General features: G+C 37.3%; 2 protein-coding genes across 6 annotated transcripts in view; one reads left to right on the forward strand and one right to left on the reverse strand.

Moving 5' to 3' along the window:
• Positions 1-6,653, forward strand: part of tdrd6 (tudor domain containing 6) — a 33,002-nt gene extending 26,349 nt beyond the window's left edge. For all 3 annotated transcript variants that reach the window (XM_041805115.1, XM_041805117.1, XM_041805116.1), the window contains 7 exons: positions 1,665-1,729; positions 1,902-1,956; positions 2,096-2,148; positions 2,243-2,306; positions 2,520-2,581; positions 5,582-5,630; positions 6,142-6,653. In XM_041805115.1, the coding sequence (XP_041661049.1) occupies positions 1,665-1,729; positions 1,902-1,956; positions 2,096-2,148; positions 2,243-2,306; positions 2,520-2,581; positions 5,582-5,630; positions 6,142-6,242 (449 nt within the window). In that variant the 3' untranslated portion in view covers positions 6,243-6,653. The remainder of the gene's footprint in view (positions 1-1,664; positions 1,730-1,901; positions 1,957-2,095; positions 2,149-2,242; positions 2,307-2,519; positions 2,582-5,581; positions 5,631-6,141) is intronic.
• Positions 6,654-10,102: 3,449 nt separating this feature from the next.
• On the reverse strand, positions 10,103-22,296 carry pla2g7 (phospholipase A2, group VII (platelet-activating factor acetylhydrolase, plasma)). 3 transcript variants are annotated; one of them, XM_041806077.1, is made up of 11 exons: positions 22,157-22,296; positions 19,445-19,572; positions 18,701-18,851; positions 18,162-18,255; positions 17,780-17,848; positions 15,493-15,664; positions 14,972-15,085; positions 13,353-13,444; positions 11,249-11,419; positions 11,027-11,175; positions 10,103-10,917 (listed from the first exon to the last, which is right to left on the reverse strand). In XM_041806077.1, exons 2-11 carry the CDS (start codon positions 19,538-19,540, stop codon positions 10,817-10,819), a joined length of 1,209 nt encoding a protein of 402 aa, XP_041662011.1. In that variant the 5' UTR covers positions 19,541-19,572; positions 22,157-22,296; the 3' UTR covers positions 10,103-10,816. The 3 variants fall into 3 exon arrangements, with proteins under 3 accessions (XP_041662011.1, XP_041662012.1, XP_041662010.1); XM_041806078.1 differs by having other exon boundaries at positions 22,153-22,296; XM_041806076.1 differs by lacking the exon at positions 22,157-22,296 and adding an exon at positions 21,995-22,145.
• Between the last annotated feature and the right edge of the window lie 1,226 nt (positions 22,297-23,522).

The raw sequence follows: 23,522 nt of genomic DNA on the forward strand, positions 1-23,522 counted from the left end.
CAGCGTTAACAGCACAGTAAATGGCAAATTTTGGGCCGTATTGCTCTGCCCTAATATCAAGCTACAAAAGTCTTCCATGTCATCTAGATCCCACATTTTTGGTCTTATTTCTCTTGGCATGTCTAAGACATAGTACTCTGTATACAGTGCTGTGAAAAAGTATTTGACCCCTTTTTGATTCCTGAGATGTTTGCATAATCACACTTAAATGATTCAGATCATCAAAACATTTTTTATATTTCACAAAGACAACCCAAGTAAATACAAAATGCAGTGTCTGAATTATTATTTCATTTTTTAATGGGGGTAAAAATATCCAAACCTGTCTGGCCCAGTGTGAAAAAGTAATTGCCCCTGAACCTAATAGCTGGTTGTTCCACCCTTGGCAACAATACCTGAAATCAAGCATTTGTGATAACTGGTGATGAGTCTTTCGCATCGATGTGGAGGAATTTTGGCCCACTCTTCCTCGCAGAATTGTTTTAACTCAGCCATATTGGAGAGTTTTCCAGCATGAACTGCTTGTTTAAGGTCACACCACAGCATCTCTATTGGATTTAAGTCTAGACTTTGACTTGGCCACTCCAAAACCTGAACTTTGTTTTTCTTGAGCCATTCAGAGGTGGACTTGCTGGTATATTTCAGGTCGTTGTCCTGCTGCATAACCCAAGAGCACTTGAGCTTGAGGGCACGAACTGATGGCTGGGTGTTGGCCTTCAGGATTTTCTGGTAGACAGCAGAATTCATAGTTCCATCAATCACAGCAAGTGGTTCAAGTCCAGAAGCAGCCCCAGACCATCACACTGCTACCACCATGTTTGACTGTTGGCATGATGTTCTTTTTATCAAATGCTGTGTTGTTTTTACACCAGATGTAACGGGCCGCACACCTTCCATAAAGTTCAACTTTTGTCTCGTCAGTCCACAGAATATTTCTCCAAAAGCCTTGGGGATCATCAAGATGTTTCTTGACAAACGTGAGATGAGCCTTTATGTTCCTTTTTTATCAGCGGTAATTTTTGGCCTTGGAACTCTCCCGTGATGCCATTTTCGCCCAGTGTCTTTCTTATGGTTGAGTCATGAACTCTGACCTTAACTGAGGCCACTGAGGCCTGCAGTTCTTTGGATGTTGTTCTGGGTTCTTTTTTGACCTCCTGGATGAGTCGTTGTTGCACTCTTGGAGTCATTTTGGTTGGCCGACAACTCCTGGGATGGTTCACCACTGTTCTCAGTTTTCTCCATTTGTGGATAATGGCTCTGACCGTGGTCTGGAGTCCCAAAGCCTTGGAAATGGCTTTGTAACCTTTTCCATACAGATAAATTTCACTTTGTTTCTCATTTGTTCTTGAATTTCTTTGGATTGCGGCATGATGTGACTCTTTTTGAGATCTTGTAGCCTACTTCACTTTGTCTGACAGCTTCTGTTTAAGTGATTTCTTGATTGAACAAATCTGGCGGTAATCAGGCCTGGGTGTGGCCAGTGAAATTGACCTCAGCTCCAAGAACTGTGGTTAATCACAGTTAATTCATGATTCAACAAGGGGGGGGCAATTACTTTTTTCACATAGGGCCAGATAGGTTTGGAATCAGAAAGGGGGCAAATACTTTGTCATGACACTGTAATTTGAAGAAGATGTGAAATGTAATTGTAATTATCTACACAGAATTTCCATCAGAGGACGAGGCAGAATCAGGCGATGTTTCTCTTCAGGATGAGACATGTAGCATGGTAAGATGAACCAAATGTTGAAGAAAACACTGAATAAATTCATCATTTTGAGCCAGTTTGATTACACATATTTAAATACTATTTGATTTGTTTCCAAGATTTTTCCCAAACTACAACATGTTCTAAAGTCTGTGTTATATATGATTTTTTTTTTTTTATTTTTATTTTTCAGAATATCTCAGTGACTGAAGATGAGTCCATGGTTCTGCAGGAAGATGAACTTCCTGGTTTGTTTTATCTTTTGGTTGTTCTGATATGAGATTTAAAGTATACACTCTTTGCTGTAGCTGTATTCTTGTTTGCATACTTAAAACTTTACCAGGATAACTGCCTAAAAACATACCGAGAGATGTTTGTTTTCTGCAGGTTTTCCATCTGATCCTGAACCTCCGGTGTGTAAAGGTTCCTGTCCAGATTTGGTAACAGATAAATCCATACACTTCTAAAAAAAATGTCATCAGAAAAACACACAAAACATTAGAGTGAAATATTCCTTTGTTGCTTTTTTTTTAGAATAACCTGGTTGAAGAGGTGACCTGTCTTGTTGGGGAGATCTGTCTGACAGACTTCTGCAGAGGTATCAGATAATAGAACAAAAATGTAGACTACAATTTTATTTTGGTTCTTTTGTGCTCAGATTGTCGTTCTTTGTTCATATGCATGTATGTCAACAAATCTCTGAACCCATTTTCAAAGTTTATTATTGAGGATTATAGAAACTTAAACTTCATACAAACTAAATTCTGTTGATTCAATGATCTAACGATATCGATGCAACCCTTTTTTATAGATCCATCTCAAGAACCAGAAGGCAGTGAACAGCTGATGCAAACACCTTGCACAGAAAAAGAGGTACCACTGTTTTCTCACTTAGAATAGAGATTTTCCTATTGATGGTTCATTCCTTTTTTATTTAATTCTTTGAAAAAATCTCTGCACACTGTCTAACAAGTCTGTTAGATGAGGGTGAAACTTAAAATATTGAGCGTTCTCACACACTGTCTCCCTTTATGCAGACATATTAATTGAATCACACAACATTATAATCTAACAGACCTTCATCAGGATTGATGGCTATATCTAAGCATTCCCTTGTGTATACAAACAACAGACTCTTTGAGCTCAACTATCAAGACAGCTAACTGGTCAGCAGACAGTTCCATACAGATTGACCTCTTGTCCTGAGGCCTATTTCCAGAAGTGGGGTGTAACTGATGACATTTACTGAAATTACTGTAATTGAGTAGTTTTTTGGGGGGGTACTTTAACTTTTGGGGTACATTTTGAAATCAGTAATTTTACTTTAAATTAAATAAGATTTAACAATAGTACTTTTACTTAAGTACTTATTACTTACATCTGTTGAAAAATACATAAGATGAGGAACTAAAAAATATTTGCATGGAAAAAAATTACAATTACATAATTTTCTCAAATCATTCAGCCCTTGTAGCTAATTAGTACTTAAAGTAAACTTTAAATGAAATACTTTTACCTTGAGTAGAGGTATTGACCATTACTTTTAATTTTGTTTGAGTAAATTTTAACCAGAGTAACTACTTTTACTTGAGTACAATAGTCATGTACTTTTTCCACCTCTGCCTATTTCATAGAGTCTGTTAACCTTGAAACGAGGTCAACTCTTTTCCATTTCAGAGGGAGGTAACTCAGACTGGGGAATCTGGGGTAATTCATGAGGCGACCACAGCTTTAAACCAGTTACAACAGTAACTGAGTCTGTGACACCGACCTGGTCAGGAGCAGGTTTCCTTTAGTGAACCTTTAGTTTCTGTATGTTTCCTCCCTCTTACAGAGTCAGAAATGCAGCTCATTTCCTAATTCTCTCATTCATTTATTTAGTTTGTATCAGGCATGTTATTCACATATTCTCTGAACAAAACCCTACTGTATTACACTGACACGAATTGGAACATAAGCTACTTTTTAAGTGGACATGACCGAGCCTATGTCAGATGTGGTTAAATGAGGGGATCCTGTTATGCCTAACATTTTGAACTCAGTATTACTGTCATGTTCAGCTGCTTTAAAGTCCACATTTCTCCCACTGGAAGCCAGCAACCTAAGGCCGGGCACAAAGTACACGATTTTCAAATCTAAAATGATTTTAAAACCATGTGAGACCACAGATATGAGGACAATTTCCAAAGATTTTTCAACTTTAATCCTTTGAATGCACACACTAGACAACTCAGCCAGACTGTCAGATCACTGGAGACCACACACCTGCCGACCTGCCAGCGACCTCGGTGATCACGTGACTTCAGAAAACAAACAATCACGGATGTCTGTCCCTCCACAACAGGCTGCCCTGACATGTGTTGCAGCTGATGCAAAATCATAAAACATGGGAAAGACTCAGGATGAAATCCAGGCTGGAATTAAGTTAAAACCGTGTTTATGTTTGTGAGCGGTGAAATAACGTATGATCCGGCTGTGACGCTACCCCGTCTGCTCGCTTTCGTTGGTTGTTGTGGGTACTTTGTCAGAGGCACTATGACATAGAATCGTCAATATCAAACATGTTTGATATTTATGATTCGAGAAACAATCGTGTTGACACCACAGACACAAGGATTATTCAGACAAACAGTCGTTTGCGACGAGGCTCCTCTCGGGATACACCCCCACGATGGTCGGGAGAGCGAATCTTGCCCCAAATCGGGCTTAAAATCCTGTAGTGTGTGGCTGGCCTAAATGGAAAAGAAAAAAAAAATCCAAGATCAGCAGGGCTATCATTCCACTATCCTCTGTGCTCAAAGGCATAGAGAGTGGAGTTATAATTTGAGACAAATGCTCTGAATTAATGAAATTAATATTTTAAATTTAAACTTTAAACTTAAAGATTGAAGTTTTAATTCACAATATTGAAGAATAAGCTAAAGCAGGCACTTGTTTTCGTGGGCAGTTTGCAAATTCTTCTTATTAAAATGGTTTATTCTGATTGTCAGGTGTTTGCAATCTTAAGTTATTTTAATAAGATAAAATTAAACCAGTTGTCTTTGTAATAATGTTTCTGACATAACATGGTCATGATTTGCTGAATATTTGAGCCATTTGCCTGTTTTTAGCAATAGCACAAATACAGACCACCAGGTTCATAGCCTTAAAACACTCTGTCAAGGTCTAATATAGGCTTTCAAAATACCCCAGTTAACCACAGACTAAGATTTAATTAATCTCTTAAACCTGGTAGATTTAGGACTTTAACCTCAGAAATGTCAGACTTCATTCCTGTGGATTTATGACCCTAACCTTTTTTTTTTGTAGTAAATTTGTAACCTCTGAATTGTTTTCCTTTCATATGGCCCTTACACTCTGGCATACTCTTTTTTTCCATTGAAGCAGTGTACCCTACAAAATAATGAATACTTAACATTTGTCTGCATGAGGATTTCTTCTTGTCACCTTTTGTCATGGTGAATTGTGGTATAGGCGCTCCATTTATGATGGCTTCTGATGGTTGTGTTGCACACAGTCAACTCTGAGTGAACCTACTCAGAGATGATTTAATAAACTCAGATTAGCTGGTTTGAAACCAAAAACTCAGTTTCTCCACTGAAGGTAGATCAGCTCAGAGCTCATGTTTAGACTCAGTCTTCTCAAAATGTCCTCTGGAGCAGGTTGGGCAATTAGTGTCCTGGTAGTCTGATCCACCTTCTCAGCTCTGAAAACCCACAGTTGACCCTGAAGTTAACAGTGTTGACAAAACCAGGAAAAAGGTTGATGTATGCCACACATCTGAAAGTCCAAAAACGTGATCATACCTAGTTCACATGTAGTTCACATGTCAATAGTCATTGTCTAAGCTTTTAATTTGTTGATGATTTCCAGGATGACAGTACTGGTGTGATGGAGAAGAAACCGTCTGATGACAGTTTTGGTGAGTTATGATAAATTTGTATCAAGGTTAGATAGATTTTTTTAACCTGAATTGGTGTAAAACTAATCATAACAATCACAGTTAAAGGTATAAAAGGTTGTTTTACTGGCACACTATGGCTTCTGTGTGTTGACAATGACAGAAAATCGAGTAAACATTATCTAGCCTCAGCATCAGTAGTGGACCAGTTTTATGTGAGGACAGCACAGTGCAACAAGCAACATAACACTGTTTCATTTTAAAAATTAACTTTTACTGCAAGTCCATTTTGATGAGAAGACTGGGGTGGGCTACCCCTGATGTGTACTCTTGTTCTGAGTCCTGGTGGTTGAGTTTGCATACTGTATGTTTAAATAGCATTGTTTTGCAAAGCTTTCCTTTTGAAGTTTACCACACTTAAAATCATCAGGTGGTCATTTGCTCTCTAGTTATAACTGAGTCCTTTGTAGAGTTCTTCTTGTTTTTTTTTTCCAATTGCATGCAGAACTTATAGATTAACTTCCTTTCCCAGAGGATCAGCTGCTCAAGATAACGCATCTGTCTCTGAAGATAAATGATGGTTCTGCTGATGCTCTGCCTGCTGAGCGGATGTCAGAGGAGTCAGACATCTAAGAACAAATAGTTCAAACGTTTTTGCTTTAAGTTTTAAAAACAGACTTGAGTTCTTTCTTTGTTGTGTTTGTTACTGTGTGGCAGTCTAGATATTTGACTTATCTGCAAAGTCATCTCTTATCCTTTGGCCTGTTGGCTAATTTCATCGTTCACATAAACAATTTAAATTCTCCATGTATGATAAGTTACTGTCTTAAGAGCTTCTTAGAATCCATGGGCTTACTCAGCCTTCTTTTTGGGTAGTGTTGTGTTACAGATGATCTGTCCTGATAAACTGCCACTAATTCTTTGAAAAGTACTGAATCTTTGGTTGGATATAAAAATGCAGCAGTTTAAGAAATTTTCCTGTTTTGTGTGGATATATGCATGCTTGAAGCTGTATTTATGTTGGCAAAATAAATATGGTTACAGATCTAAGAGGATGTGTTTGTTTTTTCCATGTCCCCTTTGTTAAAGGCTTTACTTGATTTTTGTTTTTTTGCCTCCCTGTCATTGGTCACCAAGGCAGGAAATGATGTTTTTCAGTAAAACTTGACGATTGACCTTTTCCCTCAATATAGTCAGTTTTTCTTTGTATAGTGCCAATCCATAACCAAAGTTATCTCAAGACACTTTATAAAGAATGCAGGTCTAGACTTCACTCTTTTTCATATTTAGGAAGACTCAACATTAATTTAGCATTAGCTCAGCAAATTAAGACCCAGTTTTTAGGAGTTATTAGACTCATCAGACTAGGCAATGTTTTTCCACTCTACTATTGTGTGATGTTGGTAAGCCTGTGAGAATTGAAGCCTCAGTTTCCTGTATTTGGCTGACACCCTGTGTGGTTTTCTGTGGCTATAGCCTGTCTGCCTTAAGGTTTGATGTGTCATGTAATCAGAGATGCTCTTCTGCAGATACCAGTTGCAACAAAAAATAATTCCAGTTATTATTGCCTTTCTCTCAGCTTGGACCAGTCTTTCCCTTCTCTGGCCTCTGCAACCTTTCTGTCATGTTTTTAAACCATATTTAATCATTTTCATGTTATGTCTGTTGTATAGTAAGCTTTTGGTGGTTTTTGTACTGCCAGTGCTAGGGTTCTACTACACCCTCACACATAACGCATTTCTTTTGTGATTTTTTTTAGTCGCATTTCTCTGTGAACTCTTGAAATAGCTTTGATGAAGTCTCTAAAATAATTGGTTCCCAACATGGGGTCAAGGCAACCCTAGAGGGACCCTGTCTGCTCTGAGGTTGTCAAAAGTAGATGTACATACACCGCATTCCAGATTATGCAAATTGGATTTTAGTGTCATAAACATTTAATTTTTTGTTTTTGAATTAAACTCATGGATGGTAAACTCATGGAAGGATGTTCCACATTATTAGGCAGACCTCAGGTTTCAAGCAATATGGGAAAGAAAAAGGATCTCTCTGCTGCCCAAAAGTGTCACATAGTGCAATGCCTAGGACAAGGTATGAAAACATTCGATATTTCAGGAAAACTTAAGCATTATCATTGTACTGTAAAGAAATTTGTGGCTGATTCAGAGTACAGACGGGTTCATGCAGATAAAGGCATAATGAGGAAGGTTTCTGCCAGATAAATTCGTCAGATTAAAAGAGCATCTGCTAAAATGCCATTACAAAGCAGCAAATGGGTATTTGAAGCTGCTGGTGTCTCTGGAGTCCCACAAACCTCAGTGCTCACAAGCAGAAATGGTTGCAGTGGGCCCAGAAATACATGAAGACTCATTGTCAAACAGTCTTGTTCACTGATTAGTACTCTGCAACCCTGGATGGTCCAGATGGAGGAGTAGTGGATGGTTGGTGGATGGCCACCATGTCCCAACAAGGCTGCAACGTCAGCAAAGAGGTGGCAGAGTCATGTTTTGGGCCGGAATCATGAGGAGAGAGCTGGTAGGCTCCTTCAGGGTCCCTTACAAAAAGGAGAACCATGCCTTTCATAGCAAAATAATCTTCATGCATGACAATGCACCATCTAAGTCTGCAAAGAATACCTCTGTGTCATTGGCTGCTATGGGCTTAAAAGGAGAGAAACTCATGGTGTGGCCCCCATCCTCCCCTGACCTCAACCCTTTTGAGAACCTTTGGAGCATCCTCAAGCTAAAGATCTATGAGGGTGGGAGGCAGTTCACATCAAAACAGCAGCTCTGGGAGGATATTCTGACATCTTGCTAAGAAATTCCAGCAGAAACTCTCCAAAAACTCACAAGTTCAATGGGTGCAAGAATTGTGAAGATGATATCAAAGAAGGGCTCCTATGTTACTTTGTAACTTTGCCTGTTAAGACGTTTTTGATTGAAATAGCTTTTGATTTCAGTAAATATGACCTCCTAATGCTGCAAATTCAACAAATGAGCATTTTCAGTTTTTCACGACCTTTAAAATATTAAGAAACTCTGTTGTGCATAATAATTTGGAACAGTGCATTTTGAGTTTTTTATTTTTGAAAAAAAAAAAAAAATTATCATTGGGAGGTTTGTTTGACAAAATTTGAATTATGCTCTGAAAGTTGATTACTTCAAAAATTTTATTGTCATTTGCATTGACTATTGAGGAATATCAGAGAAAAACATTTGCATAATAATTTGGAATGTGGTGTATTTTACAGAAACTCATGATTAAAAACAATGTATTAGGGCCAACCTAAAAGATTTGAAAAATAAGAGAATCTGTCAAATTTTAAGCAAAAATGTTAAAATTTTTAGAGGGGAAAAAAATCCATTTCTTTTAGATTATAAAGTTGTTTAAGTACTAGAAAACAAACTCAGAATTCAGAGTTTAATAGAAATTTACAAGAAAGCTTCCATATTTCCAAGTTTGTACAATAATACAATACAACAACTTTATTTATCCCCAAAGGGAAATTCATTTGTCTGGAGTCTCATCTGTTTATGGTAGAATTATATAGTCTTATTGCTGATGGTATGAAAGATCTTCTATATCTTTCTGTCCTGCAACGAAGAGAGAGGAGCCGTCCACCACCGTTGTTTCTTTGGTCATTTAGGGAGATATGAAGTGGATGATCCATGTTCCCCAGAATGGCCTCCACCTTCTTCAGTGTGCATCTCTCCACCTCATCCTCCAAAGAGTTCAACTTGATTCCGACCACAGAGCCAGCTTTTTTCACCAGTTTGTTCAGACACCTTGCATCCTTGTGTTTTCCACAAGGATGAAGGACTATAGTCTTAAATTCTGACAACAGAAACTCAAAAATTTCAAATTTTAGAAATCCTACATTTTCAACCGTGTTAATCCAAAAATTTACAAGAAATCAGTTTGATTAAAGTGGGTTTTCGACTTTTTAACCTCAAAATGCTAAGTTCTGGCTCACTTACATTTACAACTTTTAATGCAAACAAAAATTCTACTTTTTTCCTTTAATTCTGACTTTTTATAATTGATCATTTAGAGATTTTTCATTAAAATTAGCAAATCCTCTTATTTTTTCAAGAGTGGCCCAAATACACTGCTGTAATAATGGATAGTTTATACATAAATCGTTTGTCAAGAACAAGTGCATGTAGGCCTAATATGTTGGGATTTTGTCAATAAAAACAAAACTGATGTTTACTTTTCCAGATGGGTCCTGGGGGGACTTAGCTTTTCTTAGTTACAAATAAGGAAAAATGGTTGGGGACCACTCATCTTTCTCCCCCATTCTGGTGCTCTATTTTAATTTCAAACAGACTGTTTTGAATGTCTTCATGGTTAAATGCATGGGTTCCTTCTGTGTGATTGGCTGATCAGATATTTGCATCTACGAGCAGCTAATCAGGTGTACCTAATAAAGTGGTCGGGGAGAAGTTAAACTAGACAACTGGAAAATAAGCTGCCTGAAAAAAGGCAAAGTTGTGTTTGTATACAAACCAGGTTTATTGGATTTATGTTGTGTATAAATGGCACATATTTACAACGGTAAGTATATAAAAGTAGAAGGCAGTCACAGTGACTCAGGATGAACAGTACTGTGAGTTATGGTGTACTGTTTTCATTTAGTGTTACATAATTTGTTAAGAAATCTTCATGAATCAGTAAGGATGCATTTGTTTTGCTATCACTGCTAGCTTTGATTATTTGAACATTCCTTTTTTTCTAGCCCATTGGTCAGATATGATTCTCATTAAAAGCCTCATTACATAATCACACAGCAATCATAGTCTAATTTGTCTTTACTGGTAAGTCCTACCCAAAAAGACAAAGAAACAAATGTGTGAAATAACATGATTATGATCTCAGCTCGGCTCATGTGCACCCAAAATGAGAAGATTAAAAGAATTTCATCAAGGTTATGGTTAGATTTTCACTAACTGAGGAGAAGAAGAAGTGTTCAGCTGCTTGTACGCAACATTCAGGCCTCATGAAACAAACACTGATTCACTGATTGTTCATCTGCCCAGAAAAAAACATCTTACTGAATGGTGAGGTAGAGATTATCTTTCCTTTCCATTACTCAGTCCTTTTCCAGTGCTGAGCCTGGCCTGACATTTTTGGACTGTTCCTCTGAGTCCCATGTAGGAGGTGAAAGTGTTCAGCTGATGGTCAAAGAGTCCCCTAGTATCTTCTGCAGCTCACATGGCAGAGTGAAGCACAGTAACGTTAGTTCCTTGGATGAGGTTTTCATCTTGGCCATCAATCAGAGGATCCCACTGGTTGAAGTTTTTGTCAAGGCCTGTGAAATCCAAAACCTCAATTCAGAACTGCAGTAAAAATCAGATTGTAATTGAGCATTTCTGCTATAAATGAAAGACTTTTTTGCACTGTAGGGTGTCAGAGCTTACCAAGATGGCGCTGCAGAAAGGCAAGGGTTGCTTTGTTGCTGAGGTCAATGGCGAGCTCTGGGTCAATCTCTCCCTTTAGTTTCATCAGCTTCCCGATCCAGTTACCCGTCAGGAACGTGAAGTCTGGGAAACTCTGATGGACTGTTCCTCTGAAAGGTGACATAACAGGAGGAAATAAGGGGCAGATTTTTACACCATTGACAAGACATACTCAGCTTTTACCTGATAGTGATCATTTTCCTCTGGATGACAGCTGAGTCCAGCTTCTTCATACGGCTGATATTCCCCGCCCACTGGAACTTCTCTGAGTTGATGAAGAAGATGGGCTGCTTTACCCGAGCAAAGATTTCATCGTCTAGAGGGAACATCCAGGCGTCCAGAGCGATGCCACACCTGAGAAAAAGGAAGTTCAGAGCTGTAAGTCAAGGGTGTTACAAAATACGAAGACTAACCGTGACACTGACAAAAAATAGGTGTGGTATGATTAGCGATACCCCAAGGCTGATATCAGCTATTGATCAACATTACACTTTGATTTAATATAAAGAACTTTAATGTTACTATCAAGTATTTAGACTTATACTCTGTATCCATGAGTGACCAAATGTAAGTACTTGTACTTGATCTGAAGAGAGTGTGCATCTCTAGTACTGGTTACAGATCCACAACAGGTGCATCTCAAAAAAAAAAAAAAAAATCATTTTTTTTCCTGTGATTTATCTGAAAAGGTGAAGCTTACATATATTCTAGATTCATTACATGCAAGGTGAACTTTTTATAAACTCAATAATTGGTTGGAGCTCCTTTTACACAAAATACTGCATCGGTGCTATGTGGCAATGGAGGCGGTCAGTCTGTGGCACTGCTGGGGTGTTATGAAGCCCAGGTTGCTCTGATAGCAGCCTTCAGCTTCTCTGTATTGTTGAGTCTGATGTCTCATCTTCCTCTTGATGGTACTCCAGAGACCCTCCATGGGGTTCAGGTCAGACCAGTTGGCTGGCCAATCTAACACAGTAATACCATGGTCAGCAAACCTGTTTCTGGTAGTTTTGGCTTCACTGTGGGCAGGTGCCAAGTCCTGCTGGAAAAGGAAATCGGTATCTCCAAAAATGGAGATGGAGGCATGAAGGTCTCTGAAAATCTCCTGGTAGATGTCTGACAGTGTTGACTCTGGACTTGATAAAGCACAGTGGACCAACAGCAGATGACATGGTACCTCAAACAATCACTGACTGTGGAAACTGAAAACCAATCTTGACAGTCTTTGAGCTCATCCCTGTTGCTTGTGCTCCTTTTCTTACCAGACTTTTCTCTTCCAGTTAACTTTCTTTGAATATGCTTTGATACAGCCTCTGAGAAACGCCTGCCCTTTCAACAGTGACCTGTGGCTTACCCTCCTTGTGGAGAGTGCCAATGTTTGTCTTCTGGACATTTGTCCAGTCAGCAGTCTTCCCCATGATTGCAGTCATGTGTACTTAACCAAAGTGAGGAAATGAAGGCACAGGACGCCTTTGCAAATTGGAATTTTTCACAATGTTCCAATATTTTGAGACAGTGGATTTTTTATTTTTGTGAATAATCATCAAAATTAAAACAAAAAAGTGTTGAAATGTTTTCTTTGTATGAGATAAATCTAGAAAATATGGAAGTTTAACTTTTTGAATGGAATCAAAGACAAAAATGACACGGTTCACAATATTTTTGAGATGCACCTATAGGTACACAAAGTTGGACCCTTGTGTTCAGTTCAGTGATATTTTAACATAAATGAGGATGACAAAAGAAAAGCAGAAAGCAAACTGTCCTGCTGAACTGCAGAGACAGATGAGGAACATCTGATAAAAATTAAACTTTGAAAGCAATTTCAAGAACTTCAATGGATCAAGTAGTCATGTTTATGCTCTGTATCCTTGACTACCAAAATCGAAGTACTTGTACTTGATCTAAAGAAAATGGAATTAGTGCATCCCTAGTAATTCATTAAAGTGTACTGACTGTTGTCATTTGATATTTTGTACCCATGCAAACATGCTTTTTCAGAAGCTTCCATATGGAAAAGACAGGCACTGGAAATCTTAGATAATCTTATAATTTAAACAAAAGACACTGAAGGGATGGAAATTAACTAGTAAGCGAAGACTTTAACACTCAGTATAAAGAAAGATGCTTTGTGATTTTGTACATAGTCTTTGATACAAATCAATTCACTATAAAAATGATCATGAATCTGTTATTATATGTACCAAGTAAACGGTAAAAACAAACTATGTTGTTTCTTATTCCTGCTTTTCCAAACAACAAAGATGAAAACAGTAAATTCACGTACTTGAATTTAACCTCTTTGCACAGAGCTTCAATCACTGTTGCTCCACCAAACGAATGCCCCATCACAGCTATCCTACACAAGTCCATGGTGTTCTGTCAGACAGGGGAAAAAGAAAACAGATGGTTAGGAACCACAACGTTACAGAAACTACAGTCAACTTCCTAGCCAGTGAAAGGTTCAGTTAAGAGATGTTTAATAGTCTACCTTCTTAAGATTATCCTACATTGTTCACCGTTAAACACTAAAACAGAGGTGACCAAACTCTTTCCACTGAGGGCCACAAACTGAAAGTTACAAGGATGGTGGGGCCACTTTCATATACCTCACCTTTATGCTATTGCAATCAGAAAATCCAGTCTAATTTAGATAGAGATGTGGTTAGTGATTGGATATGCTTAAATGGCTAATTAATGACTAAACCAGTCATTTCAAGGATTTTAAGCAGGCCTATCAGATTTCATTTGAGCCCCAGTTGGCCCTGGCTATCACTGGATCTGCCCCAGCCACAGTGAAAATGGTGCTCCATGTATCAGAGAATTAAAAGTGTTTCTCAGTTTAAGTCCCAAAAAAGTACATTAATAAACTGTCCTGTCAAAATGGTTGTTTACAGAATTAGCAGAGTAGCACTGTCTAGTGCTGAACATTAATTCAAATAAATTCACGCCATCTTCATAGTAGAGGATATATATTTTCTGTGTTTTCTCATTGACAGATGAGTATGGTTTTGTCCCAGACAGGCCCCCAAGGTAACACAAAACTATACTTGTCATTCAATAAGAAAACAGATCAAATGTACAGTACAGTCAAGCATGAGCTTCATGTTTTAATGTGGGATATTTTCACTTATGATATAGAATTTGATGTGGGCCAATATAAAATGGGCCAAAGGCCACATTTGGCCCCCTTGCCACAGTTAACAACCCTGCACTAAAGCATACCTGCTACATCAACCTATGTTGTTCTAAAAGGGATCAAGATTTATTTAATAGTTTATTGTTTTATATTTGAAGGTGCAAAACCACGAGATAATCAATGAAATGATACAAGGAATGCCATGTGTTATTGGTATAACAGCAATATTAGAAGAAATTAGCCTACAAATGTTTATACTTGGTGTCTGCGGATGTTATACCTAATATTTCACCTTAAAGACACCAACACTGGACACAAATGTGATTTGCTTCAGCTTTGTAATAGACTTGTATGGATGTCAGATCAGTTACTCATTACAAAGGTACTTAATTGTGATACTTTTCATTTTCATCCCTGGGTTTATGAGTTAAAATTTTTTGCAATGTATGGAAATATCCATATCAGCTAAAATGAGTTTGGAAAAATCAGCTAACTGAATATCAGCAAAAGTACATCCCTACTTTGTCTCTGTGTGACTTTAAAGAGCCACTTTTTACTTACAAAAAAACTTCAGCATCTTATCTACTGTGTAGACTGGTGACATGCAACAGCTTGCACAACGAAATGTTTACTATATCTCCGATATATTTCCTGTTTTGTTGTTAATCTATATTGATAACTTTTTTTTTTGAAGGTTGGCTATTTTTCATTAAAAAAAGTCTACTGCTATGACAGTCCAAAATCTTGCTGTTATTTAGAAAGATTACCTGCATTGTTGTCCAGTCAAACTGTGTTGGCAAAACATTTTGTACTGGTATTCCTGAGTTGATTTCGATGAGTTTGTCCAGAGCCAGAATGCATTCATTTGCTCTTTGCTTCACCTGAAAAACACAACAAAGTTTTATGAAACTTTACAGCAAAGAAACAGCATTATACTTGAAGAAAACATGTTTTTACATAAATCTAAAACTCTGAAAACTGCCTCCACACAATAAAGTGTAGTGTTTCAACACAACAGCATCATATGCCAGTGTTAGAGATTAGAAACTGACTTGTATGTGGGACAAAAAGATCACATGGCAGACAAAAGAAACAAGGATGTGGTTGGATTTGGTTTCAACAACATAAACGTCATGCAGCCTGTTGGTTAGTGAGTCTAAGTTCAGATGTGTTGCAATGCTGCTGCTGTCAGTCAACACCCGCATTGTGTGGAAGAGGGGTGTCTCCACCTGCACCTTTTCTACATGGCTGGATTCAGATCTTTCATTCACGGCTGAATGCTTCTCACCTGTTTATTTCGGAGAGGGAATTCGCTCTCTCCGTGCCTCAGAGTTCGGTAGTACATCCACACTTTCACCAAGTTGTCTGCAACTGAGGCAGATGTTTTAGGCACGCTCTCACTCTCCTTTTCAGACTCTGTTTTCTCAAGATAATAAAACGTAGCAGATGCTGACTGGTCTCTGAATGCCAAAGAAACACAGGAAGGCACAATAAGAACAACTTAAATGAGTTTAAAGTGAAAGAAAGGCAAAAACAATATTTCAAATTATTGTTAGAGTGACTGAACGTGTTTGGTCATTTACCCATATATAGAAAAATTAAAGATTAAAAATGAACTTTTTTGTTATATGGGAATATTTGCTAAACATTTATCATCATAACTTTACTTTTGGTTAAGAACTTAGCTTACTTATTTGAAGGTGATATTGAAATCCTGACCGCCTGAGCGGCTGGCATGACCTCTGACCAGCCTGTTTGATAAAGTCTGTTCCGTGTCATGGCTTTGCAACACGTCACAACACAAAAACACCGTGTTTAGGCTTCAACTGGCTGTTAAAAATCAGTGGAATACCACTTCAGTCCACGAGCGACAGACCAACTGCAGCCATTATGTTCATCTCCATACGTTCCCCTTGTCTCTATACTGAAAAGAAATGTGATGACCTGGTTTGTACTATTGTCTAAACACCCTTTCCATCTCTACTCCACAGATAAACAGACAGCCGCTTGCAGGAGGGACTGACCTCTGTTGTTGTTTGTTTGGCTAATGTTCAACCAGAAATCCTATACCCAACGTATAGTGTTGGCTTCTAATCTTAGTGTACTCATTCATCAAGATTCAATACATGATCACTCACATCAGTTCTATAAGAATAACTACCATACACCTGATCCTGGTTCTTAACTTTTACCCATTCAAACCTAAAGCCACTTAAAAAACATCCCCAGTTTGAAAACAACCTCAAAAGACCAGAGGGTTTTCTGGAAAGCTGTACAATAGTTCAACATTTACTAAAATCTTTTTTTCTAAGCCTCAATTAAAGATGTTAAATAAAAATACCTGAAAGCTTAAACCTTTTGCTTTTACTGTCAATGTTTAGGATTTTTATAAAAAGTTCATTCATTGTTTTTAATAATCACATCCATACAGCATATTTCCATCTACAGTGCCTATAAAAAGTATCCACCCCTTGGATGTTTTACCCTTTTATTGATTTTATTCATAAAAAATCCTAAATAAAATGTTTTTTTCCACCCAAAAAATATACAAAAAAACCCTATTCAATGTCAAAGTGAAAACAAATTTCTACAAAGTAGTGTAAATCAAATGAAAATATGTCATGTAAATATTCACCCCCTTTAAAGAGACTGAACTAATTTAATTAAGTCCAGCCTATCGGTGCTTGAAGTCTCACAATAAGTCAATTGATGATCACCTGAATGCAGTGAATGTGTATCAAGTGATTGTAAATACATGTGTCTGGAAGGTCCAATCACTGGTTAATCAGTATTCCTGGCTACCATTACACTACGAAGACAAAAGAACACTCAGAGCAACTCAGTGAAAAGGTTATTGAAAAGTATGTCAGGAGATGGATACAAAAAAATTCTAAGTCACTGAACTCCCCCCCAGAGGGAATCCACCATCAAGAAATGGAAAGAATATGGCACATGTGTAAATCTGCCAAGATCAGGCCGTCCTCACAAACTGAGTGAGCGTGCAAGAAGGAGACTGGTGAGAGAGAACACCAAGACACCTATGACTACTCTGAAGGAGCTTCAAACTTCAGCATCTGAGATGGGAGAGACTGCATACAACAGCTGTTGCCTGGGTTCTTCCCCACTCAAAGCTTTACGGGAGGGAGGCAAAGAAATCTGGACTAGATTACTGATTTACAAAAAAACTGAAAAAATAGTAAAGCACATTAATATTTCTTGATTAATAAAGTTATTTACTTGCATTCCTGAACAGAAAAATTAGTTTTAGTGGTTGAATGTTATGCTTGATTCATTTCTGACTTCTCAGAGAAGCCCAGTGAGCCAGCTCAAATTTGGGTATAAAAAGGTGAATCAGTTTGAAATCCCTCATTCCTGTTCAAAATGGTAAAACGTGGAGAGCTCAGTGAAAATGAAAGAGTCCGCATTAAAGCACTTCATGATGCTGGATGGTCTTTGAGACAAATATTTAATAAAAATTTAAATAATAAATTTGTTAAGCACTTTACATCTGGTCTACATGGGTTAAGAGTCTTCCTTTGTTTGTAGAAAATAGAGAGGAAAGAAAAGACTCATACCTGTGTTCCACAGATGCCACTACGAAGCCCTGAGAGGCCAATTCTGCACATATAGCTGAATACAAAGTCCTGGAAAAAACAGAGATGAAGACAGAGATTAAACCCTACAGTTCATGAGTAACAGATATCATCACAGTGTTACAGATAAGATGTAATAAAGCATCTTTATTGACACTACATACAATTAAATGCTGATGGGGCAAATTTTTGAGGTGCCTATTAAAATAAACAGCATCGATACACTTACTTGAGCTATATAGTAATACGAATATACACTATACAATAGAAAAATAAATAAGATAAAAATGTAAAAGTTGCACTTCTATATCAAGAAAAGGTTAGACAGAAAAGGTCTTTTATAAAGAGGGATTTTTATGTGTACCTGAATGCACCGAGGCCATGAGAGAAGACAATAACTGGACATTTCCCACTCGATTTAAATGGAGCATCCAAGTAGGCTGGGATCTTATAAGACCCTAAAACACACAAATGACAGAAACACAATCTTTTAACAGCTCAAAATCATTTTTTTAACATTTCAGATGCTAAACTTTATATTAAGGGACCTTTTTGACAAATGGCCATTTTTCAGAGCACTTTGACTCTTTTTCATACATTTTAATGATTTTTTAACATAATAAACATATATGTGCCTGCATTAATGTAATTTGTTCTTACTTGGTAATGCAATTTAAAGCACAAATTGATAACTATGGTCTACTCTGTCAACCTATTACTGTAAAACCTATTTTTCTACACAAGCAAGCCTCTGGACTAATCACAAAGGGCTCTAGGGAAAGCATTCACAAATCAATGAATACATGTATTCAATATGTAAAAGTCAACAAAAAAGTTAAAAAATGTGAATAGTAAAGACAGCCTTGCGAGAGAATACACGTTCATCGCCAAGAGTTATTTTACCAAAGAGGTAGTTGAAAATCCGTTCACTGATAGACCTGTTGATTTTCATGAAGTCTGCCAGACCATTAAAATATTCATTACATGGCACCCAGTCTGGTTTTTCTGCTTTATCGGTTTCTTGACAAGGATAGTAGAGCCGGAAGAAAGTGCCCTGTAAAAATGAGAGAGTAAGAACTTTACAAGCTTATCAAACACACAGTATATTTTTATGAAATAACCTGCATGGCCCAAATATCTGTGTGATTAACATCTGAAGATACTGTTTGTCTTTTTTGAACTTTGACACTTATGTCCTTGTTGAACTGCAGCACGAATGACTGATAGATGGAAGTGAAATTGATCACGAGTTATTACACAATAAGCAGCTTTACATCAGCCACACAATGCTAAAAAGTACAGGAAAAATTGCATAAAAGCAAACTACCCATTTATGAAAAAAATATATAAAATGCTGCTTGAATGAAATAAGATAAAGGTGATCATTTTCCATTTGGCCAACAGTACAAATAGATTATCCTGTAGTCAGTAAGCACATTAAAATGATTGGTTAGTGAAATGTAAATCTTGTTAGTTTGCATTAGTCCTGGCATCAATTTTTTCTCTAACCAATTCAATCAACACTGTACTCACTGATGGCCTATATGTCCCATCTAAGACATTTGTCAGAGCCTTCTTTACAGATATAAAAGGATTATTAATTTGCAATAACACATATGCTGGTTAGTTATGTGACTGTGCTTTTACCTTTTCAGTATGGTCCATCATGAAATCCGTGCATCCCACAGCATTGGGCCCCTTGGCTGGAGGGATCCCAAGATGATTACTACAGGCATTCCCCATGGTGAAGAAGCTGAGCTTGTAACTCCTTTGGTCTGTTAAAAATCAAGACTTGTTAAAATTCAATGTTAACTTTACAGAAAGCATCAACTAGGATAAGACACAAGGCAGTTTTTCCAGACAAAAAGGACAAGACATGTAGTCATCCAGTCTGCTGATGCTGACTTTATGCTGGAACTATGTCAGCAGATTTTGACCTTTACTTTTATTACTCAGCATGACAATGCACAAAAACACCACTATCCTTGACAATATTTCTTATATTTCACATTTTCATTGCATTTGACCTTACAAGCAAATCTTCAAACATACTTTGAGTAAACTTTAGAAGGGTTTGACTGATATTGGATTTTCAGGGTTATTGATTATTGACAGTTCATGAGATGAAAACCGATTGAACTGTGTGATCAAGCACTGCCATGTTTCTACAGTATTGTAGAAGGGACCATTTAAAAGTTATGCACTTTTTAAAATCCTCTAGTTGCCACAGTTACCCCCGCAAATGAGGTTGCAATCCAGAATCTGACAGCTAGATACTGCTAATATTTCCAGTTTTACATATTGTACCTTTAACATGAAAAGTACATTTTTAAAAGTGTTTTGTTTTGTCTCAATTATGGCTGAACAGTTAATCAAAATGTAGATTAAATTGTCCTACTATCCTACTGCAGTTTTCAAATTGCCAAAGGTGCAATAATTCTTCAACTTGAAACATGTAATATGATTTCTTTGCAGCAAAGATTTTATGCTTTAAGCCAGGGGTGTCCAAACTATGGCCCAGGGGCCAAATGCGGCCTGCGGTCCATTTTTGATTGGCTCTCAGCAAATCCTAAACATTAAATGAAACATGGCCTGCATTTGAACATGAAGCTTGACTGTATCGAACTTCTTTGTTTCAGCACAAGACAGTGCCACCATGTTATTTCTGTAAACAAACATTTTGACAAAAAGACTTAATTGATTTGAGTTTTTGTGACTAAATGATGACAACACTGTAAATGGAAAACATATTGCCAACCAACATAATAACAACATTTTGATTTATAATGCCCTGATGGATTATGAAGGCTTATGGCAGTACCTGTGGTGTTTTAGGGGCTGAATCAGTAGTAGCCAGGGCTGGCCAGGGCCCCCTGAAATCTGACTGGCCTCCCAAAAATTCTTAAGATGATAACTATTTGCCTTGTCAGCCATTAAGTAGCCATTTAAGCTTCCTTAATAACTAACCATCATAAGATAGGTTTTACTAACTTTACAATCCTCAGGATGAGGTATATGAAAGTGGCCCCACCATCTTTATATATTTTTGCATGCGGCCCCCAGTGGAAAAAGTTTGGACACCCCTGCTTTGCGCATTATGCAAAAAAGGAAGTGTATTTTAAGAATTGTTAGCAAAAGATCCTAAATGACATAGATGTTATCATTCCCTTCAACACAACAGTTTATAACAAATTTGCCAAGAGTCAAAATAATCCAAATTTGATATTTTTCAGAATCATTCAGCACTAGTTTTATCCATCTAAATATTATGTTGGTTATTAGATTTAGATTATATCCTAAATTGTCCAGCCCTAGTTTCAGTACACATTAGCATACCTCAATGCTCTATTTTTTTTTTTAACCAGGGCACATTTTAGCTTTTCTTTTTGGAGCATATTGAAAAAAAATGCATTTTGTAAAAGTATGCTTTAATATATCATATGGCTTTTACTTTTTTAATAAGCTTTTGAAATATAAAATACATCTGTTTGAAAACAACTCTAAAAAGTGTACTCAGCATGATTATACATAATGTATACAAGTATATTTCACTGTAATATAAATATTAAGCAGTGTATGTTATGAAATCATAAATACACTTTCAGCATATTTCAAATAGGTAAATTTTTCTGGTAGTGTATTATCAGCATTTATCCAATTATTTTTTTATTCTTAAAGTATACTTTACTATACTTTGATATGCTTTTTTTTTAAATGTATAAATGGCTTTTGTATGCTGTACTTTGACCACTTTTACAACTTTTAATCCTCATTACTAGCTCTCTTTGTATAAGCCAGACCAACTTAAGCATGCAAAAAAAAAAAACAGTTTCCCAACCAATATTACTCATATTTTATTTCTTAATTTTACTTTATAAAAGCTTGCTCAGTTATGTTTTCCTTTTATTTTCACCCGCTGTTTGAGCTATTACTCCTTGTTGTTTGCCCTGTCCGTGTCAGCAAAAACAACTAAAATCTAGTTGAGTTTTCTGTACCGTAAGACAAAATAAACCCCATTATACCTCAGCTCATTAATTCAGTAAGTCACCAATTCTCTCAGCTAAAATAAAGTTTGTTCCGAGCTCACCTTTGACATTAAAACTCTACGTAACCATTAACGTTTAACTTACGTTAACTAACTCCATACTAGTATAAAAATCAATGTATTTACGCTGTCAGTGACAGAAAAACCCCTACCTGTCCTTGCCCACTCGTATATCCGCTTGACAAATAACTGTACAAATCCCCCATGAGAAAACATCGACCTCAGTAGCTTCAACAGAGCTAACCTCTGGATTTACCGTTAGCTGTTAGCCACAAAGAAAACCAATTCAAAGTATTAAACGGAAACAAACCTACTAGAGATACAGGCGTTGTAGGGTGGCAAACGTCACTTTCGCAACATTTTCAAGGAGTAATTTTACTTTTCGAGACAAATGTACGGACATGAGTCACTTTGGGAGTGGTCTGACAGATCGTTAATGTTGGTTGCGTTAGCTAGCCACCGCTAACCGGGATTAGCATGGGAGGGAGCTAATCTACTGAGGTGAAAGCTGATTGGTCGGTTCGACTGCTCATGTCCCGCCTCTCGCTGCCTTTTATTTATCTCATTCTAGCTTTAAACAGAGTTGCATAACCTTAACATCAAACCGGACAGGGGCTGGCTGCGAAGCTCATACTGTAGCCACATTAACAGTGGAAGTGTCACTTCAGATGTCCTTGAGATTGCCGTTTTAAACTGCTGTAGTAAAAACAAGACGAGCAGATCGAGAGAAATCGATTGATGACAGCCCTGCTGCCTATGGGCACGTGCATTTGTTGACAACAGGCATTGGTGTTTTGATCAAACTTGCAGCAAAAAGTCAATGGTTTACAGAAGCCCTTATTGGACATATCCCCAGATAAACATACTTTACTCAAATTTCCTGTGATAAAAGCAACATTTCAGTTGTTTTCTAGAAATTTTAACTTAACTGTCTCCTTTTCTCAGAAATCAAAGATAGTTCCCCTAAGATAATAAGCTAAACTCTGGGAAAATGTACGTTTATTCTTAGTCAAGGGGAAAATTGAGTAATGTGAGATGTATGCATGTCCTTAAACTTGGGCAAAAAAAAAAAAAAAAAAATCCAAGCATGTCACTAACCTGACATACAAGATAGACTGTTTCACATATCCATTACATGAAATTTTACATCCAACAAGGCAACAGCTCATAGACGGTGTTTGGGAAGGGCAAAATTTTTAAAACAAAATCTTGGAGGATGATTTAATGAATACTCACCCTCTTTCACTTAACATCTCAGCTCCAGGAAGTAAGGGCTGTTATTAACAGGAAAAGAAGAGGGGATTTATCATCACCAGTGGTGCAAAGATCGCAGGCTATGACAACTGTGAAAATGTGTTTGATTTAGCAACTCCATTGTCTTCGATGGTGCTGGGGCGGTGTGGTACAGATTATTAAACTAGTGCACTTGGATCACTCTTTGTTGTCTTTGCCATCCAAGGAGAGATTTGTTGGGTATACTTTATAGAGACAAAAATAAGTGGGTATATCCACATAAACCTTGCACTACACCACTGTTCACAGCCCTTGGGAACAAACTTAATAACATAAGCTTATCAGGCAGCCTTTATCATTGTTCACTTATTAATGGAGCCATCTGGTAAATCAAACTGTTGTTGAAGCCAGTTGGGAGAGGACCAAACACATAGTATCCTCCAAGAA

The sequence above is a fragment of the Cheilinus undulatus genome, linkage group 14 (assembly GCF_018320785.1).
Source record: "Cheilinus undulatus linkage group 14, ASM1832078v1, whole genome shotgun sequence".
NCBI lineage: Eukaryota > Metazoa > Chordata > Actinopteri > Labriformes > Labridae > Cheilinus > Cheilinus undulatus.